Consider the following 27,872-nt stretch of genomic DNA (forward strand, 5'->3'; position numbering starts at 1 on the left):
ATGAGTGTCTCCTCCAGCATTCATGCCTGCCTGGCCTTGTGGCCCACTAGGGCCTCGGGCTCCTCTTGTGCACACCTCCAGTGAGTGGGATTCCCCACCCTGGACCTCTCCCCAGAGCCCCCTGTGCACACACAGGAAACCGCAGCAGCAGGCCGTCAGCCGGAAACCAGCCAGTCCAGCTTCCTCCACCCCGGAGCTCCAAGGGGTGCACCACGGATCCCCAGCCCCACTGGAGCCCCTGAGGAAGTGGTAACCCATAGCCCACCAGGCAGCCCCACCCTCGGAGACAGACTGACTTACAATAATGACTTTATTTTAACATTTAATTACAGACATAAAATAGCTGGGGAAGGGGGTGGGCCCCAGCCTAGCCCCGCCCTGGGGCTCCCAGGAGTAGGGGGTGCAGGCAAGGCTCCCTGATGACCCTCCTTCTGGGGGTCTTCCTATGGCGGGGCCCTATTGCTTTAGTGGGGGGAGGAGCCATGCAAACGAGGGGGGCAGGGAAGCCTCATGGCTCTACCCACCCCCAGGCTGGCCTCCCTCCAGAATGCCCGGGCTGAGCCCCCAGCCCCAGCCTCTCCACCTCCTTCCTCTTTGTCCAGGGAGCAGACCCTCTGGCCTGCCCCGACTCTGCCCCCCACCCCTTCTGCAAACCTAAAGGGGAATAAATACAAATTTTACAAAGTAAAAGGGGGTCCAACGTTGCCCGGAGCCGGGGCCTGCTCTGCCCCCGGCCAGGGGCCTGGGGTCCAGTGGGAAGCGGAGGGGCCCTGGGATACAGCTGCCCCCTCCGGCCCCTCACATCATCCCTAGCTGCAGCAGCGTATTGGCGTAGGCCATGGGCTTGACGTTGGGATGAGGCTGTGGATCCAGAGGCAGACGGGACAGACACAGAGACAAACAGGCCAGCTTCAGGGGGAGTCCCTGAGTGCCCAGATGCAGAACCCACCCCCACACACCACCACCCTCTTCCTCCCCACGCCAGGGCAGGGAAGGGCAGGGGCCCCAGGGTGACTCACCACTGCTGTGAACTGGTGGAACTGGGGTCGCAGGTCAGAGCCCCGGAGGTGGATGTATGAGGCTTTATTCCCCATCTGGTCGCTGCAGGGAAAGGCGCAGAGTGGCTGCTGAGGTCAGGGGCTGGGGGGTCAAGGGGAAGGAAGGGCAGGACAGAAAGGAGCCAGAGAGAGGGAGGAGGGGGAAGAATGGGGGAGAGGAGACATGAGGAGGCTGGAAGATAGAGGTGTGGAGAGAGAGGAAGAGGGTGTCACAGGGTGGAGGCAAGGGCAGACAATGAAAGAAACAGACAGTGATCTCGAGAGAGCTGAGAAAGATGGAGAGGCGAGGACACAGACAGAGAGATGGGAGAGGGAGCAGCTCAAGGGGAGTGGGGAGAAGGGAATCTGATGGAAGACGGGGCCCAGGAGCACAGGCAGGAGGAGGGGCATAGAGGAAAAGACGGTGGGGAGAAGGGGACGAAGGGGACGAGGCAGGTGGACCCGACAGGAGCAGCTCCAGCCCACCCACGCAGGAGCTGGGAGTCCTGGACTCAGAGCTGACCCAGCCTCTGGCTCATGCCTGGCAAACGGGAAATGGGATGGGGGACGTTGTGAAACGCACCACAGGGCCGGGAGAGCTGTGTCCAGAGCGGAGCACCTGCAGTTTGCAGGAGAGCGAGCTGGTCTCCTCAGGAAATAAAAGGTCATGGGGGAAAGTGGGACACAGAATGTACAGATTAAGGGACTGAAAACATGGCCCTTGGTTGGGTTCCACTAAATCAACTGAAAAAGGACATTTATGAGCAACATGGGAGAATGGATTTGGGGATACACAGAATTAACACCCAGTTTTCAAAGGTGAGGTAACGGTACAAAAATATGTTAAGGAAAAGGGAGAAAAGTCTTCTTTACCTTTAGAAGCACACTGAGCTATCAATGGATGCAAGGACATGAGGCCTGGGGTTCGCTTTTAAACGATCTAGGTTTGGGTTGTGGTGGTGACGCAAAATCAGCCTGAGTGGTAAGTGCTGAGACCGGGTGACGGGAAAACAGGGTTCATTATACTGTTTTATCTACCCTTGGGTATTTTTGAAATTTCCCATGATAAAAAGTTTAACAAAAATGAGGGCTGGAGGGAGCTGCGGCAAAGAGAGGCCCTGGGGTGGGGGGGGGACGCACCAGTAGTTGGGGGCAGAGAAGACGGTGACACAGCGGCCGCCGTGGGCCACCTCGTAGCCCTCAGCCTTGACCTCGTGGCTGCGGATGATGTAGTCCAGCCGGTTCTCCTCCAGGAAGGCCTTGGTGACGTCGGGCCCAAACTGGCAGCTCACGCCCCGCTTGCTGACCGAGCGCCCGTTCTGGGAGCAGAGGGGGGAGGCGGGGCCTCAGGGCACCCGTCCGCCCACCCACCCACAGTGCCCACGTCCCAGCCCCCAATGCCTGGCCTCCCCGGCCAACTCACCTGCGGCTGCGGGTCCGACCAGAGCAGGTCACACATGGGGCCTGTGGGGAGTGGAGGAGCATCAGGGCCTGCTGCCCCATCCTCCCCAGGGTGGGCCCCCACCACCATCCCCCCGCCCAGCCGGGGCCGCATCAGGGATGAGGCTCGGACATACGAGCCCCGATTTGGGGCTGGCCCCAGGCCTCCCCTCTCTACCCATTCAACCCACTTTTGCACAGCAGCAGAAAGCTTTTAACCTTGTCCTTCAGATCCGCTCCTTCTCCTGCTCAAGGCCTTCTGGGGCTCCCCCTGCTCAGAGGCTAACGGCCAAGCTCCTCACCCCCGCCTGTGGGGACTCCACAGGACCCGGCCCCAGGTAACCTCATGTCCAACCTCGACTCCCCTGAGCCACTCCCTGCTCACCTGAAAGCACTCTCTCTGTACCCCTGGCCTCCTCGCTGCTCCTCCCCACACCGAGGTCTCGCCACCCCAGGACCCCTGGGGGGCTCTTCCCCACGACCCGTGCATGATGGGCACCCCTCCCTCGGTGTCAGCTCAAATGTCTGCTCCAGAGCTGCCCTCCCCAGCCCCGACCCCCTGCCTCCATCGACCCTGTGAACTGGCCTGTGAGGACTCTGCGCCATCTCCATCACTCATGATCAGTGGAGGACTCACGAGCAAATAATGAGCAGTGGGTGCTCCACACTCACAGCGCATGCTCCACACTCACAGCGGGTGCGCCACACTCACAGCGTGCCACGCCCTGCCCCACGGACACTAGCGCACCCTTGTCAGGGCAGCCCCATGAGGGGGGTGCATAGGCCCAAGTGACAGGTGGGGAAACTGAGGCTCAGGCTTGTTGTCCCCGCCAAGAGCACCAAGCCAGGACCGGGACCCAGCCCAGCCCTGAGTTCAGTCGCTTCTCCGCGGGAGCCCCAAGGCCCCGGCAGGGAAGGGGTGTCCCCTGGCCCCGGCCTGGCCTCCTGCCCCACCCACCCCACCCGTATCCCACTCACCTGAGTCTGGGGGCTGCCGATTCCGCTCAATCTTCCGGATATCGTCCAGGGTGATGCCGTCCTCACTGAACAAGCCCCCGTGCATGATCTGGGGAGGGGACAGTGCTGTGAGGGAGGGGCCAGCCACCCAACCCTGTCCGGTGGCCCCTCCGTGGTGAAGGGTGGGGGTGCGCTGGGCCTGGTGCTGTCCTCACCAGCACTTTGCCGTTGATGCACTGGGCCAACGGGAGCCACTCGAACACCTCACTGAAGAGCTCATACATCTGGGCCGTGTACTTGGCCTTCACCTCGCCCTCAAAGCCGTAGATCTGGTTCATGTTGTCTGTCTCATGGTTGCCTGGCCAACAGCAGGAGGGAAAGAAACCTCAGCCTCCGGCCCCCAGGGCACTGTCAGCAGCCCTGCCTGGGTGCCCTCAAGGACAGGCCTGCCTTTGGGTGGGGGAGAAACGTGAGGCCATGAAGCAATGGCCTCGGTCCCCGGGCAGCAGCCACGGGAGCAAGAGTTGGCTTCAGTTCCAGCCAAGGGACCACGGGAATGTCCCCTGCCCCTGCGGGCCTCAGGCTCCCTCTCAGAGGACGGTGTCTTGACATAAAAACAGGTGCCTGTGCACAGCACCAACCACTAGCCAGCCCTGTGTCCTTCCTACCCAGGACCTCCTCCTCCCTCCATGTCCTGGGGCTTGGGGGAGACAAATGGGCCACTCTGCAGAGCCAGCACCTCACCTGCAGCATCTAACCCCTCAGCCTGAGCTCTTCGGGGCCTCCCATCTGGCGCTCAGAGGGCACCCCTGAGAACTTACCCTGTGCCTGACCCTCTATACCCACATCCAGGCCACCACAGTGCTCTGGGCTCTGCCTTCAACGTAAGCAGAACCCAACCCCAGCCCCTACCTGCTCCAGCCCTGCCCAGCCCCCACATGGCAGCCCTGCAGGAGCCTGTGACCAGTCGTGACAGCTTGGGCCCCTCCTCAGCCAGAGCCATCACTGGCAGCCTCCACGGCTCTAACATCTCCCTTCCCTCCAGCACTGGGGCTGAGGCCTGGATGTGCCCAACACCCCCAGCCTCCACCCAACTCCCCCCCCCCGCCCCGGCCTTTGTGCCTGTGGCTCCTCCTGCCTGCAGGGATCTCCCCAGGGACCCTCCAGCTATGCCCTCACCTCCTCCAGGCCTCTGTCCCAGCTGCACATTCCCAGTGGGGCCCTCCTGGACCACCCAGGGTAAAACTGCAGCTCCCTTCCTCCCCAGGCCCCACTCCCTCCCTTCTCTTCCTCTGGGCACCTGCATCTCCCACACCACCCCCTCCACCCCAGCCTGGGAGCCCCCTGAGGACTGCTCTGCTCCCTCCTGCAGCCCAGGTCCCGACACAGGGCTGGCTCAGCAGAGCTCAGGAAACCTCGGGTGGATGCAGGAAGAACTGAATCCGCACCACAGTGTGGGAAGCACCACACTGCACCCCCTGTACAGGCGAGAACACCGAGGCACAGAGAAGGTGAGCCCCGGGCCTTGGTCCGGCATCACTGCCAATGGCTTCACCATCTCCTCTCCCCTCGGAGATGCCCCAACCCTGTCTCATCAGTTTGGGATTTTTTTATTTTTTTTTTTTAAATTAGAGTATTTCTTTTATGGAGGAACAGGTACGAAGGTTCAAAACTTACAAGGGGGGAAGATGAGAAATCTCCTGCCCCCCTTCCCTGGGGGCACCCTCTGGGAATGGCTCCTCCTGTCCCCTCCAGGGTGAGGCCTGCGCATGGGGCTCGGAGGCTTCCTGCCTCTTCTGGGGATAAGTTGTACTAGCCCTGGACCAGTCCCCTCAAATGACACCATCCTCTGCTAACAGAGTACTTGGTTATTTAGTAACTCAGTTACTCCAGTGGACTTTCCTATGTAATCAGGGCCACGCAGGAGCCTGTTTCATCTTTCTGAAAATTAGGAAACAGGCTCCCCTTCCTCATACCCTGGACTGCCAGCTGCTAGAACCAGTAAAAAAACTCTGATGTGACTGCCACCCACTAGCCCAGTCATTGTGCAGTGCACAACCTGCCCAAACTTACAAGGTGCAGGATCTGGTGAATCTACAAATGAACAGGGCTGCAATTATTACCCCACCTGACAAGAGGAGGAAGCTGAGACTCAGAGGAGAAGCGAGCTCTCTGCCCAGGGCCCCATGGCTGACCCCAGGGCCCACTGCCTCCTGGCTCACCTCGAAGTAGGTGAAAGTGATCTGGGTACAGCAGTTTAAAGCCAAAGAGGGTGAGAATCACTTCTACGGAGAAGGAGCCACGGTCCACAAAGTCACCATTAAATATCTGCCCTGCTAAGGAAAACACGGGGGAGGCGGGTGATGGGCCAGAGGGACACTTCTTTCCCACGCCTGTGGGGGAAGCTCAGGGACCACAGCTTTCATCCCACTCCTCACTGGGAGTCTCAGGAGGACGGTGCTGAGCCCCCCACCTATCCAGCTCCCAGTGAAGCTGATGGTGGATGGTGGGGGGGCACTGGGCAGCCTGCCGGATTCAGCTCTCCCCTGAATGCAGCCTGAAGCCAAGGGGAAGAAGGAACACAGGTCTTCCCACCCAACCTTGCCTAGGCCCCACATGGTGGCCATGTATCAAGCAAACATCACAGTAATATAAGTAAATGCTCACAGAGCACCAACTATAGGCCAGGCCCTGCTCTCAGACTTCACACGTGGTAATTCATCCAAGCCTCAAAATCACCCTATGAGGCAGGCCCTATTATCATCATCCCCATTTAACAAATGAGGAAACTGAGGCACTGAGCAGTGAAGTAACCTGTTAAGGCTACAAAGCTGAGAAGTGCAAAGACAGCATTGGAACCCAAATGTGAGGAAGGGCCAGGTGCTGGATGTGTGTAACAGCCCCATTTCACAGAAGAGCCGGGGCCCAGAGACACTGAGCCACCTGCCCAAGGTCACACAGTGACCTGTCTGCCCAGAGCCTGGAGTGCAAGGCCAGCCTGCCACTCCACCCAAGTCTTGGTGCCTGAGCAACCACTCAAGGCTTCTCCTTTTGCACGTTCACACCCTCTTCACTGACAGGGGCTCCTCTCCTTCCCGTATCCCAAATCCAAGTGGGGGGGGCAAAAGGGAGGGGACTGCTCTTTTGAGGAAGGATACGTAGGGGTTGGTCTCCGAGGGTAAACCGTTGAGCTCAAATATGTTCAGGAGGTCATAGAACTGGCCGTGGGTGTCCCCGCACACTGTAATCTTCTCTGTCTGGAAGAAAAGAGGCCACCGGAGAGGGAGGGGCCCAGAGAGAGACGTGGGGAGGGAGCAAAGGTGAGGGGAGGGGCCGAGAGATCACAGCAGACCAAGAAAAAACATGCAAGAGCCACAGGCCAGGGACAGAGGACAGAAAAGGGGGGACAGAGATGGAGACCAGGAAAGGAAAGAGACAGCAGGAGGGAAGAGAAGAGGGGCAGGGGAAGGGTGACCGAGGGGGGGGACATCAGGGGGAAAGGAAGGGAAGGGTGGGCCAAGCCAAGGGGACCAGTGAGTTCCTGGGCTACATAGCCCCTGCCCAGCCAGGGAGCCCCAGTGCCTGCCCGCCCCCACCAACCGCCCGCCAGCACGCACCTCTGTAAGTGTGGTCTCAACCAGCGTGCTCAGCTTGGAGAGGACTTCCTTCACCTGCACCAGAATCTGGAAGGCAGGGCCAGCTGTGAGTGGAGCCCGCAGGAGGGCTGCCAGCCACCCCAGTCCCTGGAGAGCGGGGCTGCCAGGAGACGCTGCAGCGCTGGGGCCAGGGAGAGGCAGGGCCAGGGGAGGACTGGGCCTGCAGGGGGCTGGCCTGGGCCAGAGGCGGCCCCAAGCTGCGTTCTGAGGGGAGGCTTCTGGAGCATTTAGACAAGGGGATTATTTCACATGAAAACCTAGACTTCTGGCTTTTTAAAAATAATCAGCATCACAAGGAAATGCAGAAGTGAATCCAGACAGTAGAACATTTTATAAAACAAATGGCTTAGATACTTCTAAATCATAAAGACTCTTTCAAAAAAGGCTGTAAGACTGTTCTAGAGTAAAAGAGACCAAAAAGACAGAAGAACTCGCTGCAATATTTGATCCTTCAATGGAGTGTGATTTAAAAAAAAAAAAGAAAAAACAGCTAGAAAGGACATTTGAGGGAAAATGGAGGAAATCAGATTATACATCTGGAAGCTGTATTGAAAAAATAATATTATTTTTTACAGATTAAAGATGTCCTTAAAAACACGTATATTTTACCAATGTTTCCAAATTTCATGGATGGCCAGTGGACTATTTACATTAGACGATAGTATCGCATCAATGTTAAGTTTCTGAGGTCAGATAATTAAATTGTAGTCATACAGAAAAATGTCCTTGTGTTTAGGAGCTACAGGTTATGATGGATGCAACTACTTCTCAATGGTTCTGCAAAAGAAAAAAAGTGTGTGTGTGCACGTGTGTGTGTATAGAAAGACTGAGGTAAAGTAAATGTGGCAAAATGTTACAACTGGTGACTTTAGATCAAGGGTGCATGGTGTTAAGTGTGCTGCTCTTTCAGTTTCTCTGCAGGTCTGACAATCTTCAAAATATAGTTGGACTCATCACCCTCTCCTCCACATGGGACAGGACACCCCAGGATGAGCCAGGCCCTGGCACTGTGGGATTGAGAAAGCCTTCTTGACCAAAAGAGGGAAAAGAAATGAAACAAAACAAAATTTTAGTGGCTGCAAGATTTCAAATAGGGTCGAGAGGTCATTCTGGAGGTTATTCTTCCATATTATATCAATATCCTTTTTTAGTTTCTAGTGTATTAGAAATGTGGAAATACTTGAATCTGTTGGACTGTAACCCAGTAGACTTGGTTCTTGACAATTGTATAACTATATAGCTCATTATCGTGTGACCATGTGATTATGAAAACCTTGTGACTGACACTCCCTTTACCCAGTGTAAGGGCAAATAAGTAATAAAATAATGACAAAATATATATAAATAATAGGGGGCTATAAGGGGTATGGAATGGTTTGGGTGTTCTTTTTTATTTTTTTAATTTATTTTGGAGTAATGAAAATGTTCTAAAATTGATTGTGGCAATGAATGCACAACTATATGATGATACTGTGAGCCACTGACTGTATACTTTGGATGAATTACATGGCGTGTGAATATAGCTCAATAAAATTGCATTTAAAAAAAGATTTTACTTACAATGGGTCTGCACCAACGGGAATGGATTAGCTTTAAGAACATGATCTTTTCTGGGGTGCATATCAACACTAAACCATCACAATCTTCTACATTTTCATTTTAATGACTATGTATTAGCTCTAACAGAAGAGCCATCATTAGATAACCGAGTCCCTATTATTAGAAATTTTGATATTTTCGAATTTCCACTATTAGAAACAATGCTCTGATTAACATTTGTGTAGATAACTCTTCGTGAACATGCAACAGGTCATTTCTCTAGGCCCAAATTTTAAATGTCAGCTCAAATATGCTCACAGTTTTAAGCATGCTTACAAGCTTTGCTGTATGTTATCAATTTGAGATGTAGAAAGATCCTACCAAATTTCACTTCCATCAGCAATGTATCAGAGTCCTACTTCCTGAAAATTTTACTAGCCCTGGGGATGAGTTTTCTTTTCCTTTTTTTAAATTTTCTTTCTCTCACTTGAACATTTCTTATTTGTTTATTGGCCACGTATATTTAATCTTTGGGCAATTGTGATAGTGGTACTGTTTTTTCCATTGGATTGTTCCTTCTTTTATTATTTTTTTAAGGTGAATATGTTGTTACAACTAATAAAATAATGCCAAAGAAGAAAATATGTATATGTATAAATGTATAGTTGGGAAAAAAAGTTCAGAAAAACGTTCACGTGAGGTCGCAACGTACAAAATCACAAAAGACTGCCACTCTGGCTCTAATGAAGAGAACAAGCCAAATGACCAACAAATTAAAAAAAATCACCAGGGCTGAGGATGCAAAGAAGCCTCAATTAATCAAGTTGTAGGCAGTGAGGAGCCTCCCTTGGGGGAAAGAGCGTGGCTGCTCTGTCGTGGCAGCGTGGCAGGCGGGAAGGACCCACTGAGGCCGGGAGAGAGGAGCCAGGAACCAGCAGGAGGTGGATGGCCGCTGTGGGCTGGTGGGACACGTGAGACCCCGAGGACGCCTCTGCCCTGCCCGCCACTACTCTCTCAGCCCACAGCAGGCATGGGTGGAGGGAGACCTCCTGTGGGAGAAAAGTGGGGGGCGAGATGGAGAACAGTGAGAACTCCCCAGAAGCCCAAAACACTGGCAGCCAGGCTGAAAAACAGAGAGCTCTCCCTCAGTTCCAAAAGAAGGGAACTTCAAAACATAAAGACATCCCTGGAATTTTGCCAGAGCTAAGATTCCAAGCGCTGCTGAAGGGAAAGGCCGTGGTCCACTCTAAAAACATGACAAGCCAGGGGTCAGCCAAGTGCAACTAAAGCTGTACTCTAAGTGCAGACAAGATTGACATGACGACACACACTAGCAACCTGACAGAAGAAAGGGCCTCTACTGTTTTTTTTACACAAAATGTCCAGCCTACAATACAAAATTATGAAACACTTGAAGAACAGACAATAGAAACCGACCCAGGGATGACTAAGATGATGGATTACCAGAGACTTTAAAAGAACTATGATAAATATGTGAAAAGAGCCAGTGAAAAAGGTGGACTACAGGTGTGAAAATATGGGGAATTTAGGCAGAGAGATGAAAACTATATAAAAAAAGAACCAAATGGAAAAGCTAGAAATGAAAAATATGATAACAAATAAAAAATTCATTTGGTGGGCTTAACAGCAGTTAGAAAGATTCAGTGAACATGAAGGCAGTTCAACAGATAGTATCCAAACTGAAACACAAAGAGGAAAAATGGGGAAAAAAAAATATGGACAGAGCATTCAAGGTCTGTGGGACAGAATCACGTGGTCTAAAATGCATGCAAGTGGATTTGCAGAAGGAGAGAAGAGAAGGAATGGGAAGAAGAAATATATGAAGAGATGACGGCCACGAATTTTCAAAAACTGATGAAAGTTTAACCTACAGATCCAAAAAGCTCAGCAAATGTCAAGCAGGATAAACACAAAGAGAGCCACACCAAGGCAAGTCATAGTCAAACTACTGAAAACCAAAGATAAAATCTTGAAAGTGGTCAGGGACAAAAATAAATAAAGAGGACATATTGGGATATATTAGAGGAACAAAGATCCAAGTGGTCACTGAGTTCTCACCAGAAACAATGGCAGCCAGAAGACAATGGGGAAACATATTTAAAGTGCTAAAAGAAAAATGTTAACCTAGAATTCTATATCCAGCACAGATATTTGTCAAATATTATGGCAAAATAAAGACAGTTTTCCAGCAGACAAAAGCTGAGAGAGTTAAGTTCCTGCAGACCTATACTGAAAAAATGCTAAAAATGTTCAGGCAGAAGGGAAATGATACCAGACAGAAGTTCCTATCTGTAAGGAGAAACAAGGAGTAACAAGGTAAATACCAGGGCAAATATAAAAGACATTTAAAAAAGGTTATCAGATGGAAGAAAGGGGTTACATTAAGAAGAAAAGTTATCTCACATATATATATATAGACATATATATACAATTCTTTAAAAGACTTGACCAAAGAAATAACAATGTATTTATTGTGGGGTTTATGCATATGCATAAGTATGACAAGAGTACAAAGTTTAGAAGGAAGTAAAAGGAATCATACTGTCATAAGATTCTTACAAGTTTTATGAAGTAGCACGATATTATTTGAAAGAAGAACAGGAGAAATTAAAGTTGCATATATAATCTCTGGAGCAGCCTTTCTCAAGGTTCTGGGAAATATAATTAAGCCCCACAAGAAATATTTTAAGTGACTATTTTTTTCAATTCTCCCAAAGAGGATGCATAAATGCACAGAAGAGAAGTTAATTCATTGCATATAATGGATGCCTAAGAGCATTAGAGCTTAATTTTCTCAAAAGAACGCAAGTTGAGGACTGCTCTAGAGCAACCACTAAAAACACAGATAAACAAACCTCCTTAATACACACAGACAAGATAATGAAATATGAAAAGATCCTTGATTCACATACACAAAAAAAAGTAAAAAAAAAAGGAGGAACAGGAAAAAGAGAAGGGATATAGAGAAAACAAGTATCAAGACAGGAGATTTTAACACAACCATATCAATAATTACACTAAATATAAATGAACTAAACATTCCAATTAAAAGGCAGAGCTTCTCATACTAATCCAGTCTATATATAAACTCAACTCTATGATGTTTACAAGAAAAACACTTTAAATATAAAGACACTGACAGGTTTAAAGTAAAAGGGTGGAGAAAGTTGCACTTTTCCTATATGCAAATAATAAATATAAGAAATCTGGTCTATTTTACTCATAGAAAAAGTGGACTTCAAGCCAAAGAGTACCACCAGAGACAAAGGACATTTCCTAATGATAAAAGGGTCAATTCATCAAGAAGGTATAACAATCCTAAATGTGAATGTACTAATAAGAGAGCTTCAAAATACATGAAGTAAAAATTGACAGAACTATAGGGAGAAACAGGAAAATTCACAAACATAGTTGGAATACTTAACATCCTCCTCTCAATAACTCATAGAACAATTAGAAAACAAACAGGACATAAAAGATTTTTAACAGTGATATCACCAACTAGACCTAATTGACATTTATAGACCCCTATAACCAATGACAGCAAAATACACATTACTTTTCAGTGCACACTGCATGTTCACCAAGATGAGACCTAGAAATAGCCCAAACTGGGATCATACAAAGTATGTTATCTGACCAAAATGGTATTAAATTATAAATAACAATAAAACAATAGAAAACCCTAAATATTTGGAAATCAAACAATACATTTCTAAGTAACTCATGGGTCAAACAAGAATTCATAAAGGAAATTAGAAAAAAATTCTAACTAAATGATAATGAAAACACAACATATCAAAATTCGTGGGATGCAGCTGGAACACCATACAGAAGGAAATTTAGTTTTAAAAGCCCAGATTAGAAGAGAAAGGTATAAAATCAACGGCCTAAACTTCCACCTTAAGAAGTTATAAAGAGGCAAATTAAACTCAAAGCACACAGAAGAAAGGAAAGAATAAAAAATGAGTGAAAATCGATATGGGGGAAAAAAAAACAATAGAGAAATTCAACAAAATCTATACTATGTTCTGGATAGTAAAGGATAATTAACTTGCAAAGAACAAATGCTCTGTGAGGCTTTTCATGAAAGGAGAGTGGCATTCTGACATCCAAGACATCTATATAATGTATCCCAGATGTAAATGAACAATAACAACTAGGTAACAATTACTCTAAGAATTTTTATTCTTTCCAAAATTGTAAGCAAGTAAATAAATTTAATAAATAATATTTATTAAAAGTAAAAAAAGAATGAAAATTAATGACAGAAAAAAATAGAGAAAGTCAACAAAGTCAAAAGTTGGCTCCTGAGGGATAATTAATGATTTATTAATGACTAGTCCTGACTATTGGTTAGTTAATTATTAATAAAATATTGACAGACTTCCATAAGACTAAGCTAGGGGATAAAACCATAAATTACCAATATCAGAAATGAAAGTAGGAACATCATTTAGATGCTACAGACATTAAAAGAATAAGCTATTATAACACCTTGATGCTAGTAACTGCAACTTAGAGGAAACGAAAATTTCTTGAAAACATAACTTTCAAAGCTGGCACAATATAATAGGAAATCCCACAAAGAAAACTCAGGACCACATGGCTTCATCGATGAATTCCATCAAACATTAAAATACAGACCAGTATCACTCATATACATAGATGCAAAAGTTCTTAACAAGATATTAACAAATTAAACCCAACAATATATAAAAAGGATAATACAGCATGCCAACTGGGATTTATTTCAGGCATGCAAAGCTACCTGAACATTTGTAATCAATTAACGTAATTCACCACATTAACATAATTAAGAAAAAAAATCATAGCATTATCTCAATGGATGCAGAAAAAGCACTGGACAAAATTCAATGCCCTTGAGAAAAACTTTCAGCAAATACAAATTAGAAAGGAACTTCCTGAACTTGATAATGGGTTTCTAAGGAAAACCTACAGCTGATATCATACTTAATCATAAAACATTGAACATCTTCCCCTAAATTCAAGAACAAGAGAAAAAGAAGTTCAGAAACTACTATTCAACTATGTACTCATCAAATGACACCAATAAGACAATGAATAGTCAAGCCATGGACTGGGAAAAAATACTTTCAAATACATATACCTGACAAAGGGCTCATGTCTGGAATATATAAAGAAACCCTACAAATAAACAATAGAAAGACATTTAACCCAATTTTAAGAATTTTAATAAAAGACTTGAACATTTCACAAAAGTTACATGAACGGCGAATAAACACATGCTCAACATAACTAGTTTTTGAGGAAACAAATTAAAATCACAATTTACCATTTCATACCTACTAAAATGGCTAACATAAAAAATTCTGACAATTCCGAATTTGGTGACGCCATGGAGCAAGTGGAACTCACACAGCGCTGGCAGGAGAATTGGTTTGGGTTTCTTATAAAGTTAAACATCCATCTACCCTAAGACATAACAATTGCACTCCAAGGCATTTATTTATCCATGAGAAATGAAAACTCATGTTCACAAAAAGATTTGGACAAGAAAGTTCGTAGGAGTTTTAGTCCTAAGAGCTAAAAACTAGAAAACAACCCAAACATCCACCAGCAGAGAACTGCATAAACAAATGGTGGTGTATACACACGAGGGAATATTACTCAGCAACAAAAAGGGATAACTACTGATACATGCAACCTAAACGTACGATTCGCACGACATTATGTCAAGCAAAGGAAGCCAGACACAAAAGAATCGAATCTTGTACCACGTCTATGTGAAGTTCAAGAATAGGTAAAATTAATGTACAGGGGTGAAAAATCAGATCAGTGGTTGCCTCTGGATGGGGCATAAAAGAACTTTCTGGTGTGATGGAAACGTTCTGTAACTTGTTTGATATAAAACTATCAAAACTCATCTAATGGAACACTTAAGACGTGTGCATTTTATTGTATGCAAATCATAATATAAAAACAGCCAGGGAATTCCTCCCCTTCTCATCCTCATCAATGCGGTCACCATCCCTTGATTTGACCCCAGGCCGTCAACTGGCAATTTCACCATTGCTTTCAGATGGGGCAGGTGAAGCCCTGTTGCTTCCTCTGCCCTCCTCATCACCTGCCACATGCCTTCCTATCACCTGCCTGTCAACATGGCTCATGCTGTCCTCACCCCAGGAGCTGGCAGTCCCATCTGGACGGGAAACCAGAACCCGTCACTCAACCAGCTCACCACCCCGTGGCCAGTCCCCCTCCTGGGGGCCTCAGAGACAGCAAGCCCCAAACAACCTGCAGCCACAGGCAGCCATGCCACAGCAAGCCAAGACACCTGGGCTCAAAATACAGCCAACGGCTCCCCTGCATTCTCACCTTTGACTCGGACAAATCCCCTACCCTCACCAGCCCCCCATCTGAACCTGTCAAACAGCCATGTCTGCCCGTCACCAAACTGCTGGGGGAACTAGAAGAGACGAGGCAGTGACCCCTCCGTGTGGCGCCTGCTACGCCCCGCACTCAACAAGCAGTAGCTCGTTACCTCCCCTCTCATCTTGCTCTGTCTGAGAACCTAAGGCTCAGGGCTGAGCCGCATCAGAGGGCACCTGTCCCTTGTGGCTAAGTTTAGATGCAGCCAGCGCTGTAACGCTAGTGGGATTTACAGGTGTGCGCAGCCCCCGACAGGTGTGTTACCTGGTAGGCGCATTTCCGGTGCAGCTTCTTCTGATCCTTGTACCACTGCATGAGCTCTTTCATGAAGGTGACTGTCACTTTTCCGTCCTCCAGCTTGGGCCCACTGTACTCATCCTCAATGGCTGGTGTGTGCAGGGGGGATGAGAGTCAGTGGCCACAGCCATTGTGGCGGGAGGGGAGGGGGAGGTTGGGGGTCCTCTCCCAGGGATGGGGCAGACGTGGCTCTGGACCTGCACAGGTCAACAGAGGCGTGGGGGGTGGAGCGAGTGAAGATTCCACTCCCCTCCCAGGCCCTCTTGCAGCCCCTCCTTCCACTCAGGTCTGGCTCAGATATTACCTTGTTTATGACCTCCCTGCCTAGTGCACCCCCCCACCACCACCCCATTTGATTTTGCAGCACTTAACCCCTTCATTCACTTGCTGACTCATCACAGGGATGTAGTAACACAGGGATGGAGGCTGCCACGAAACCCGCCCCCACTGCCAAGTGGGCAGGGCATGGAGAGGGCCCATCGGGGATGTGGAATGTTCTGGGCAGAGGTGGGGCTGGCGGAGCACCCAGGCCCAACTCACTCATGCTCTCCCCCCACTGCACATCAGCTCCCTGTTTTTTGTTCACAGGTGTATCCCCATGCCAGGTACAGTGCCTGGCATACAGTAGGTGCTCAATAATTACCTGCGGAATGAATGACTGATTTTGCTAAGCGCCTAGAGGACTTAGAAGTGAATCAGACCCGGGAGGCCACGGAGGGGCTGGCTCTACCGCCGGTGGGAGGGGCAGACGGCACAGAAGCCAGTGGGGAGCTCGGGCCTGGGGGGGGGAGGTGGGCAGGGGTCAGCGAGATGGTGGGCTCATGGCTCACCCACCTCACCCAAAATGGGGAACGGAGGCCCGACTTTGGACTGGGGCCCTCCTGGGAATGCAGGTGGAGGAGCAACAGACAGCAACACAGGGATGGAGGCTGCCACCAAACCCACCCCCACTGCCAAGTGGGCAGGGCATGGAGAGGGCCCATCGGGGATGTGGAATGCTCTGGGCAGAGATGGGGCTGGGGGAGCACCCAGGCCCAACTCACTCATGCTCTCAATGTCAAGCGAGTCCACGACAGAACGCTTGTGCTCATCACCCGCGATGGCTCGCTCAAAGGCCTTCTGCTTCACGATCTTGTTGCACTCCTGGTATTTCATTTTGGCATCTTTGTCGTGGGGCTTCACTTTCACCACCTGGGCGGGTGGCAAGTGGGAAGGGGAGGCGACAAGGCTCAGGCCGGGGGGTGGCCTGGGCTCCCTGCCCTTCTCTCAGTCCCGTGGAGGCCCTTGGTCAGCCGACCCGGGCTCTGGGGGCCTGAACAGGGGTGAACAGGGGACACTGAACCCCCAGGCCTCCGTTTCTGCATCCCCAGATGGGGCATAACAGTGCTGCCCACAGAGCTGTGGGGAGAGGAAACGAGAGAATCCATGTGGGTACGCTTACTAAGTCTTGGCTCTGACCAGCGGAAAAATAAAAAGCCCCCAGTCAAGGACCAGACCTCAGCCTTGGGTTCCCCAGGGAGACCAGGGCAAGGGTGAGGAGAGCCTGCCCAGGCCCAGTGAGCAGAGCACACTTCACCGATATTATCATCATTACCAAGGTGGACGGGACTCTGAGAGAAAGGGGGGCAGTCCAAGGATGGGCTGAGTGACTGGGACTCTCCCAGCCTCAGTTTCCTCTTCTGGGGTCATAATGGCCCCACCTATCCAGGCTGTAGGGAGGGGCTCAGCAGGCAGCAGCCAGCACCAACTGGTGTCACATCCCTCACTCAACTTGGGCTTTGGGGGAAACCTGGGGCAAACGACTTCCCTTAGTTTCCTCCTCTGAAGTGAGGTGAAGACTGTGGGCACCACATCCAGGCCACGTGGACTCAAATCCCACCTCCAACTATCAGCTGCGTAACCTCAGGCAAGTGAACATGCCTCTCTGGGCCTCAGTTTCCTCCTCTGTGAAGTGGGGGTAAGCCTCAGAGGGCTGCTGTGAGGACGAGGGAAGCCTTGTCACAGGCATGCAGCAGGGCCAGGCCAGAGTCACCTCCACCTTGGTGTCGGCTGCTCCTCACCCACTCCTTCCTTGGGTGCTGTGCCGGTCAGATGAGGTTGCACACATGAGCATGGGCCTGAGACCCAGGACATTCTCAGTAAGGGGGCCCATCCTCTTCCTTCTCCCTCCTTCTACCCTCTTCCTGCAAACTCTGATCCTCTGAGCTTGGAAGCCAGTCAGGACTGGATTCAGATCCCGGCTCTGCCAAAGACTTGTTGTGTGACCTTGGGCAAGTGGCTTCACCTCTCTGAGCCTCCTCAGTTCATCTGTAACTAGTCCTGTAACTGTTATAAGTGGACCCCAGGGACCTGCCCATGCCCTGGCCTGCCAGGAGTGGTGACGGGGGCAGAGAAGGAGGTGCCAGGACTGGCCCTCAAAGGGTGGGGGAGCCAGTGGGAAGCTTGGCAGGGTGAGTCAGAAGCCTATTCAAAGATGTCTGCTAACCTCTGAGATGTCCCTGGCAAGGGGTGAGGCTTGTCCAGCCTAGGAACCGGGTGTGCAGACTGGGCACAGGAGGAAACCAGGTAACAGCTTCTTCCCTGTCTGGGCAGGCCCAGGCTAGGGGCACCTGTCAGGGTGTGGATGTAGTAGTGGCAGGGGGCAGGGTCACCAGACATCCCCTGGAGTCCTTCCCAGTGAGGAGAGGTTAGGAATCCACACCCCGGGGTGACATCCAAACCACCCCTTGCCCTGGCCCTCGGCCCCGCCCACCACTCTGCTTTCTCTGCCTGCCTCGCACCACACAGCCAACTAAAGCCACCCCCCCCCCCCAGGCAAGCACCTCCTGCGCCACCAGGCCTTTGTACCAGCTGCTCCTGGCCCAGCACATGTTACTTCCACCTCCAACTCCTTCCTAAGTCCTCCTCCTCCTCCAGGTCTCAGCTCTGCCATTCCCTCCTCCAGGAAGCCCCCATGGATCCCCAGACTGACTCAGATGCCCCTTCTAGACTTCCCCACCCAAGCTGTGGGCTCTGCAGGGATAGGTCTGTGCCCCCCACTGGAATGTGCCCCATTAGGGCAGGGCAGGGGCTCAGGCCCACTTGTGTCTCCAGCAGTTAATAAATGAACGATGCAGCATTTCCTCTGAGCCCTGTTTTCAGGAGACTGCAGGCTGGGAGGAGGAGGCACACCAGCACAGGGCAGGGGAAGAGGAGCAGGAAAGGCACAATAAGGCTCGGCTAGTTTTCTGTGCACCTGCTCCGTATTGACCCCAATGTAAGCTCGTTCTTTTTATCCTCAAAGCTGCCCCAGGACGTAGTGCTACCACGCCCCCCATGTGACAGGTGAGAGGTGAAGTCACTGACCTGAGAAACCAGGATTCCAGGCTCTTGTGGGGCAGCTGTGCCCTAGCCTTGGCCCTGACGCCCACCATGCACACTGGGATGTGCTCACCCCACCCCACCGTCCCCTGGCACTTGGCACCCTCTAGGAGGCCTGAGGGGCTGGGTGCCTGGGTCAGAATCCAGGCCTTCTATGCAAAAGGCCCCACCTATGAGCCCCCCTCAGTTTCTAGAAAGTAGAAATGGGGCCAATATGAGAATTCAATGTCAGACTGACCCTGGGCCCAGCAGTGAGCAAGGGCTCCTTCCAGGGCCCGCTGTTGTGCCATCACTGGGAAAGTGGAAGTGGCATGCCGGATGCCCCCTCCCGAAGACAGGGACTGGCTGGGTCCTTCCAGAGCCGAGGCCTGCTGGGCCACAACCGACAGCTGGACTTGTCTTTAGTGGCATCTGAGCTCTGTCAATGTCATCACCCCAACTGAGACACTGCATGGAGTATTTGCCTTTTTTTTTTTTTTTTAAACTGTTATCTTCCGCTGGGAGAACTCACCAGCAAATAATGACAATGTTTGAGTTGTGTTAATGGTAACACAGATTCACCATCCCTACCAGAAGCCCTGGGAGCTGGATGTGGTTGGGATATGGGAAATCTGGGGGTTTTCAAAGGGTGATAGGGTGCACATCCCCAGTGGGTCAGGGGCAGCACCTGGGAATCACCTTCATCCCCATTTCTAAAGCAAAATCTCCAAACAGTCACACCATGGGGGCCAACCAAGACTGCCCCAGCCTCTTGTGGGTTCAGGTTAGGTTGTCACCAAAGGAGCGGCCCAAACTTACCAAAACAACTTGGATTTGGGAGCTGAGGGTCAGGATTTGTGGACCCACACAGCCACATGTAGTGGGGACTATCATAACACCTACGATGCACAGGTGATGCACGCAGCCAAGGCCCACAGCACCCACGAAGGCCAGGTTTCTAAGGCAGCAGCCCGGCTCCACAGCCATGTGCTCAGCCTGACACCAGGGCTCACACTCCACAGGCAGAGACCCTCTGATGAATTAACTTAGCAATCCATACCCAAATCAACACCGTATCAATTAGCAAACTCACTCCCTTTGTTAAAAATAAATAAATAAAAGAGAAACCGTCAGAGCGCACTGCCTGAGCTAGGGCAAGTATTGTGCTGTGAAATCTCTGCCCTGACCCCTACCCTGTGGGCAGGGACATGACCCTGGTAACAGGTTCCCCAATCCTGGGTGCTGGGCCCGTTTCCTCATCTTTAAATCAGGGAGAGCAGTACCACCACAGACAGCTGCTCTGACGAGCAGACGAGTTATTATGGCACTAAGAGCACGACCACATCTGGCCCTTGAGTGGTGCTGGGTGAAGGGCTGGCTGGTACTCTCACTGAGGCCGTCACCCAGTTACACATGGGTACATGGTGACAAATGTATTTCCAACTGACTGCACTGGACTACAGGGTAACAAAACCAAATCCAACCCATCTACAAACCACCCCTGGCCTGGGCCTGCATGTCCCCCTGAGGAAAGGCCAAGTGCAGCTTCTGAGAAGAGCCAACGAGGGGGCAGGGAATTCTGGGCGGGTCCACCTGAGGATTAACGTGGCGATGTGGGTAGGGGGGTCCGGTCGGAGGCCAGGCCCTGGAGGGAGAGCAGATGGGAGCTGCACGCACCCCCTGCCCCAGTTCCCCAACCCTACTGGCGACTGTGGCCCTTCCTATGCTGTGGATTCTTCCCCCATCGCGGAGTCTGCCACGAGAAGGCCTCCAACCACAGGAGCAGCAAAACGGGCTCAGGGAGGGCAGGGGGCAGGAGGAGCTCTGGACGAAAGACCAGCCTAAGGGCCAGGCCCCTCTGCCATGGCCCACGGAGCCTTCTAAAACACACCAGAAGGAAGAGACAAGAGGGTAACGGAAAGGAGAAGGGCTGAAGGCAGCAGGCCTATGGACGGCCACCTCCCAGGGCCACCCAGAGAGCACTCGCAGGACAATGGGCCATGGACAATTTAAGAGCTGGGGTGGCCCTGCTCAGGCCTGCAAGGGCCTCTGCACCCCCCAGGCCCTCCATGGAGCCCACAAGGCCAATGGGGTAAAACTCAGGTTTGGTGCAGCCACAGATGGCAGGAAGGGGCCACCCCAGCCTCACACCCCTGCCTTATTGAATATGCGGGTTTAGGCCCCAGGACTGAGGGGCAAAAACCCCACCCCAGACCTGCCTGGCTTCCTTTTGTCTTCTGCCCCCACCCACCTCCTCCAGACCCCTCCTCCCACTCAGAGCCCTAGAAAACTCCTCTGTCCAACCCAGCGTTGTCCTCTGGTTACTCATTACCAAGTCCTCCAGCCCCAGTGACCTTTACTCACGCGGCTTCATCAGCCCCACAGCCACCCCAGGAGGCGGCTATTGCCCTTGACAACATTTTCCAGATAAGGACACCAAGGGGCAGCAAGGGCGGAGCCTGGCTGGGAAATGGCTCAGGAGCTGGTCTCCTAACAACAACACTAGGCCACCCCTCCCCCAGCCTCTCTCTCCAATTTGCCCCTTGGTCTCTAAACCACCCTCTCCCTGAGACAGGTGGCACCCAGCCTGAGATCCACTCCCACCCCAGGCCAGGGGCCAGTGGAGTTACAGTCTCTGGTTTCTCAGTAGCCCTGACCCTGTCTGCCCTCCCTCTACAGCATTTCACTGGATTCTGTTCTCTTCAAGGCACATATCCTCACCTGGAATTAACTGGCTCACCTATTCCATGCCATCGGTTTTTGAAGGGCTGTGGCACGCTCATTCACAAACAGCCACAGCAATAATCAAATGGAGACTCCATACGAACGCCATGGGCCAAACCCTGTCCTCAGTTCCTCAAAAGGGAAACTCATTCCTCACAGCCACCTTCAGAGGCAGGTCCTAGTGCTATCCCCATTTCCCAGGTGTGGAAAGGAAGGCACAGAGAGGCTAGGTAACCTGCTCAGGGTCACACAGCAAGTGATGCAGAGCTGAGAGGTGAACCAGGCAGTCTGCTCTGGACCCAGGCCCCTCATGGGCATTTATGAGTAAACCTGTGAATGGCCTCTTCATACACCCCCAGGCAGCCACGCCGCCGAGAGGCTGCCCCTACTGGTCCCTAGGCGCCCGCCCCAGCCTGCTGCCCAGCTCACCGCCTCGTAGTCACGCAGAGCAGCCCGGAACTTGCCCAGCGCCATGTTGCTCGCAGCCCGGCGATAGTAGCCCTTGATGTACTTCTTGTCGATCTCAACGGCCCGTGTGGCATCGGCCAGGGCGTAGCCGTAACACTCAGTGCGCAGGTAGGCCAGGCTGCGGTTGCCGTAGTAGATGGCATTGTTGGAGTTCAGCTCGATGGCCTGGCTGTAGAACTTGATTGCGTTCTCGTAGTCCTTAGCTGGGAAGGCGGCGGAGGGGGAGGCATGAGGCAGGGCTGCGGCCACCAGAAAGAACGGCCCCTTGACTGGGCACTGACCCAGCTCCCCATTTACAGACGGGGAAGCTGAGGTACAGGGCCGAGTTCAGAAATGTCCCTACAGCCTACGCCCTCTTTCCATCCCCAACTCGAACATCTCACCCTAACTCAGGCCTAGTTCAAAATCGTGCCCACCCACCCACCCACCCATCAATAACTTTTGCCCAACCCCGCAAACCCCCAAAACAAGTAAGCAAACCCAAGGAAGGAACAAATGCAAGAACAGGAAGCAGAGAAGGAACCTACTGAGGCCTCAAGGAGAAGGGGATATCAGCAAAGACCCAAAGGAAGCGACAGGTGACAGGAGGAACACCAGGTGCAAAGGGCCTGAGGTGGAAGTGAGGCCGGTATTCCGGAAACAGGGAAAGGCCGGTGTGGCTGGGGCGGAGTGAGTGGGGAGAGGTGGCGAGGTTGGGGAGGCTGGTGGGAGCAGACCCCACAGGCCCTACGGCCACAGTGGGGTCTGGGCATGGGTGTTCTGAGCATGGAAGGTTCTGAACAGGGGAGTGACAGGCTGTGACATCTGGCCAAGGGGACAAGGTCAGTTTTTATCTGGAATGAGCCATGCCTGTGCCCTGTACTTATATCTCTGTGGCATAAGCACCGCTCAGGTGCTCATGTTACAGACAAGACCTGGAGGTGCTGCTCAAGGTCAAATCCCAGGCTGTGTGTGGCAGAGCCAGACCTGGAGCCCACCCCCACCCCAGCCATTCGACAGGCAGGAGAACCAACCACGGAAGTCTCCTCCAAAGAGGAGGATCACCAGAGCAAGTCTTGGAGGATGCAGGTCAGTGGGCAGCAGTGTTCTGGGCCAAGGGAACAGCCCGTGCAAAGGCCTGGGGTCGAGAGGGAAGAGAGTGCTCGACTGCACCACTCTCACCATGTCCTTTTCCCAAGGCAAACCCTTCCTTGGCCCCCAGCCTGTGCTCTCAGGAGAGGGTCTGTTCTCCGTAGAGCCTGGCATTCATCCTTACTGCTCCCACTCAGCCGCCTTGAGCCCTGGCCCAGTCTGGGGACAGAGAAACCCCTGGCCCTGCCCCACAGGGCTCCCAGTCCCATGGTGAGACAGAGCTGTCCCTAGACAGTGAAGACCAGGGTGGGCAGGGCTGGGCAGCCCAGAGGGGACGCCAGAGCTGAGACCTGGAAGATGAGACAGTCGGGAGAAGAGAATGGAAGAAAACCCTTCCAGACTCCATCAATAATTCTTGGACGAATAAATGAAAGAAGACAGAGAGAGAGGGTGGGAGGGAGAGAGAGTGATGCTAGAGAAGGGAGAAGCCAGGTCCTGGTGATGTGGCCAGGAACTAGCAACAGTTCTCCTGGCCATTCTAACTCAGGGAATCTTTCAAATGGCCTCCTCCAGGAAGCCCTCCCTGACCCCTCCAGACTAAGTCAGACACCTCCCTAGGCTCCCCCAACCCAGCCCTGCCCACTTTGGATCAACATTGTTAGGTGACGAGTGTGCCCCCCACCCCGAACAGTAAGCCCAGGGAGGTTGGGGTCCAGGACTTCCAGAAACAAGCAGGGGCAGAACCAGAAAGCCCAGCTCAGAGCGAGCCTCCCAGGAATGCCAGCGCCTTTGAGGACTCCTTCCAGCTTTCCGGCAGCATTCCAGAGGCAGCTGGCCAGCACTCTTGATGGGTGAGGGGTTAGTCGAGTGGCTGTTTGGTGTCCCAGAGCCCAACACCTGGCTCTGTTGACCTCTAACCCAAGACCTCGAGCCAGTGGCCTCCCGTCTCTGAGCCTGTTTGCTCATCTGAAATTCGGGGACAGCAATCGGTCCTGTCTCAGCGGGCGGCTGTGAGGCTCATGTAAACCTGAGTATGAAAGGTTGCCGCAGCAGAGGACGCGATCCGCACATACTTATAAAACGAAAGGGAGAAGAGAAGGGAGCGGGGGGGGGGGGGGGGGGGGATGGGGGGGGGGGGATGGGAGGCCCCAGACTACACGCCTCTACCCATGAGAATACATCCCGGCTGTTCTATATACTTTACAGATATGAATACGTTTAATCTTCCCGACAGTCTCCATTCTAGAGATGAGGAAACTGAGGTACAGAGAGGTTAATTCATGTGCCCAGGGGCCACACAGTGAGTGAGAGGAAGAAACAGGATCTGTACCCAGGTGGCCTGAGCTCTTAACCAGGACGTGCTTCCTCTCTACTTCCTCTATTTAAACTCTTACCTGGGGGTCTCCTTTGGGGGTTAAACACAGCTCCCCCTTCCCATTTTACAGAAGGGGCCACCAAGGCCCAGAGAGAGGGTTCGAGAGCTGAGTCACAGCAGATGGACCTGAGCTAGGGACCCAGGCTCTGCCCCCCAGGGCCTGGAATGGGCCAGAGCTCACAGACGTGACCTAGCCACAGAGGGAGGGGTCTTCTGAGCCTTTGCTCACCCCCCACCTCCCACAGGATGGCTCTGGGTAAAGACTCTGAATGTTGGAGCCAAGCACGTGCTGAGGAAAGGGGGGATATACGCCTCTGCTGCTCACACACTCTGACCTTGAGCAAGTGGTTTCACTCCTGAGCCTCAACTTCCTCTATAAAACAAACAGGCCTGCTCCTGCCCACCTCCCAGAGCCCCAAGGAGGATTAAACAAAGTGGTGTACCTGGCTGCTACAGGGGCTCAATTAAAGCAAGCTGTAATTATTCTTTTATTGTTATTCCCACAGCCCCGGAGGCTGAGGCTGCTGCCTGCGTTCTCCTCCAGGCCGGCTCAATGCCTGGTACCTCTGGCTGCCTGCCTAGCCCCGGGGCTCCTGACAGCTGGATCCCAGACCCTGGGGGGCAAGGTGCCCCTCCCAAGGGTCTACTGTTTCCCAGAATTCCTAAGTAACCTCAGCATCAACCCACAAGCACTCCTCTTCCCATGTCCATTTCAGGGGTGACCCCACCTTCCATGGCGTCACCCAGCTGGAGACAGGGCCTCGTCCCAATCACTCAACCCCGAAAGCCTGGCTGTCACCATGCCTGGTCAAACTGGCCTCTTGAACGTCTCCCAAATCCATTCACTCACTTCCATCCCCTCTGCCCTGCCCTGCCCTCCTCTCCTGCCCAGGATCCTGCCCCAGCCTCCTTCCTGGCCTCCCAGGCTCCAGCCCTGCTCCTTCCATGCGGCAGTTAGAGAAGTCTTTCTAAAGCACAAACTTAACCCCGCCCTTCCTCTGCTCACACCTGCCATGGCTCCCCAGGCCCCCCAGCAGAAAGCTCAGGCTCATCCTTAAGGCCCTGCAGCCTCAGCAGGAACCACTCCAGCCCTCCTCATCTCCCAGTGCCAGGCTTCACTCCCCTTTGGGCCTTTACCACCTGGTTCCTTCTGCCTGGAGTGCCCCTCTCCCTCTCTCCAGGCCATCACCCTCCTTTCCTCTGAAACACTCACTTTCCGCCCAACCCCCCCACCCCCCCAACCACCGGATCATGCACCCCCAGCTCTCACCTGCCCCTCAGTCTCCCACCTCCAGGTTTCCTGTCTTACTCTTGTGTCCACTCTCTGCATGGCAGCAGGGTGGGGGGGGGGGGAATCTTTTTCTAATGCTAATCAGACCACATTGCTCCTCTGCTTAAAACGTTCCATGGCTCCCCAAAGCCCTCAGGATGACATCCCCCCACAACGGACCCAGTCTCATCCCTCACCAGTCCCACCTCCCATTCATTGCTCCAGCCTGACCAAACCGCCACAAATCTGGAATCCATTTCTGCGCCCACTGGAGGCCAAGTCCTCCACTAGAGTTCTGGATCCCACCACCACCACCTTTGCCAGTTGTTTGGCTGCTGTAAGTCTCCCCTCTCTATTGGACCATGGTCTTTCCTATTCCTAAAAACAGCAACCTCTCTTGACCCCACCTTTCTCTCCTACTGGCCCTCCCCCACTTCTCTGCTTCCCTTCAGAATGAAAATACTTAAAAGACTTGTTTACATTTCCCGTCTCCACTTCCTCACCTCTCACTCACTCTTCAGTGCCCTCCTACCTGGCTGCCATCCCACCATTCCCCAGAAATTGCCCTTGTCAAGGTCACCAGCACCGTCTATGGAGCCAAAACTGATGGTCAATGCTAGGTACTTGCCTTGACAGCATCCAATCTCGGGCACCAGCCCCTCCTTCTGGAAGCATTCTCTCCTCAACCCTTAGCCTTCCTGATATCTGTTTCCTCGTTTTCCTTCCACCTCACTGGACACTCCTCAGCCTCCCTCTGTTTCACTCTCAACATCAGAGTTCCTTGGGTTTGGTTCTAGGCTGCTTACCTTCTCCAGACCCTCTTCTTAAGTGACTTCATCCATCCCAACCACAGACTGATCACACCCATATACCTCTTCAGCCCCAACCTCCAGACTGGCCCATCTACCTCCTCAAAGTCTCTTCTTGGACATCTGAGTAAAATTCAAACCAGTCATTGCAATGACTTAGAAGATCCTGCATTCTGAACCCTGGCTAAACCTCATCTTGTATCAGCCTCCCCCGCTAAGCTTGCTAAAGCCCTCAGTCCCACCAGCCTCCTTTCACTTCTCACCTCAGGACCTTTGCACACGCCGCTCCAACCACCTGGAACACTCCTCCCCATTTCTCCTTCTCCAGGTTTCAACCTAAATGCCACCTCCTCAGTAAGACTTTCCCTGACCACCTAATCTAAATAGCCTCCAACCCTTAATCTCTAATTCAGCACCCTGGTGATTTTCTTACAAAGCACTTATCACAACTTGAACTATTTTATTTATTTGCACGTTTACTCAATGTCTAATTCATCTGTTAAACCACAAGCTGTGTAAATGGAGGGCAACATCTGTCTCATTTGCAGCTACTTCCCCAGTCCAGCACAGTCCTTGGTACAAAGCAGCTACTCAAAACATCTGTTTCCTAATATAAGTCATCCCATTTTGGGGACCCCCTCCCCACTCTCAGGGGACTAAACTCCCTTTTTCTTGAGTCACCAAATCTCTTATTTCTCTGCCCACTTAATTACCTATTCCCCGCCCCCCCACTTCCTTCCTCTATTGGGACTATCCACCCCGCTCTTTCCACTCGGTAGCGCCATCACTTCCCTGCCACATGTCAGCACTTGGTAGCGCCCCTTCAGGTATCACCACCAGGTAGCACTTCCCCAAGGCTCACCATCTGGTAGCACCCTCATTCCCCCTCCCGCCTCACACTTGGAAGTGCCCTCCTTAGTCTCCCCACTTAGTAGCACAAGCTCTATACACCACACCTTGGTATTACCCTCTCCCTCAAAAGTCCCCTACGTCGCCCTTGGTAGCACCCATCCTGGGCCTCCCCACTCCATCCACTTGGTAGCGCCTTCCCCGCGCCCGGCTCCGCTCCGCGTTGCCATGGTTCCGCGCGGGCCGGGTAGCCCTCGGCCTGGGCCGCTCTCCACCCTCACTCGCACCCTCCGGGGCGGGCGCACCTTTGAAGTAGTCGTTGGCTTGCGTCTTGAGCTCCTCTGCCCGCTTCAGAGCACCATCAGCCGGGGGCTCGTCCCGGGGGGCCTCAGCACACTCAGTCCGCTCACCCTCCGCCATCGCCATGCCGCAAAGCGACCCCCACCCTGGCAACGGCCGCCAGCGGCACCCGACCGAACCGTCGCGAAGGAGCGCCGAGTTGCCGCCGCCGCTGCCGCACAAGTGTCGTAAAGCGCGGGTTCCGAAGGCTTCCTTCGCGCGCCTGCGCAGAGCCCTCTCGCCGGAGAGCGCGTGGAGGATTAAGTG

General features: G+C 52.3%; 1 protein-coding gene across 1 annotated transcript; it reads right to left on the minus strand.

The window, feature by feature from the left end:
* Positions 1 to 292: 292 nt before the first annotated feature.
* On the minus strand, positions 293 to 27,761 carry PPP5C (protein phosphatase 5 catalytic subunit). The gene is made up of 13 exons (XM_037819813.1): positions 27,572 to 27,761; positions 21,854 to 22,095; positions 16,405 to 16,552; positions 15,329 to 15,450; positions 7,052 to 7,117; positions 6,593 to 6,691; positions 5,657 to 5,762; positions 3,650 to 3,792; positions 3,456 to 3,543; positions 2,461 to 2,501; positions 2,178 to 2,356; positions 1,020 to 1,101; positions 293 to 861 (listed from the first exon to the last, which is right to left on the minus strand). The coding sequence occupies exons 1-13, from the start codon at positions 27,690 to 27,692 to the stop codon at positions 799 to 801; spliced, it is 1,500 nt and encodes a 499-aa protein (XP_037675741.1). The 5' UTR covers positions 27,693 to 27,761; the 3' UTR covers positions 293 to 798.
* Positions 27,762 to 27,872: the final 111 nt, after the last annotated feature.

This window comes from Choloepus didactylus, chromosome 27, assembly GCF_015220235.1.
Source record: "Choloepus didactylus isolate mChoDid1 chromosome 27, mChoDid1.pri, whole genome shotgun sequence".
NCBI lineage: Eukaryota > Metazoa > Chordata > Mammalia > Pilosa > Megalonychidae > Choloepus > Choloepus didactylus.

Coding starts and splice junctions, on each gene's coding strand:
- PPP5C (XM_037819813.1), bottom strand. CDS start 27,692: ATGGCGATGGCGGAGGGTGAGCGGACTGAGTGTGCTGAGGCCCCCCGG. Junction 22,096..27,571: donor AGCCAACGACTACTTCAAAG/GTGCGCCCGCCC, acceptor CCGCCTTCCCAG/CTAAGGACTACGAGAACGCA. Junction 2,357..2,460: donor GGTCGGACCCGCAGCCGCAG/GTGAGTTGGCCG, acceptor CTCTGCTCCCAG/AACGGGCGCTCGGTCAGCAA.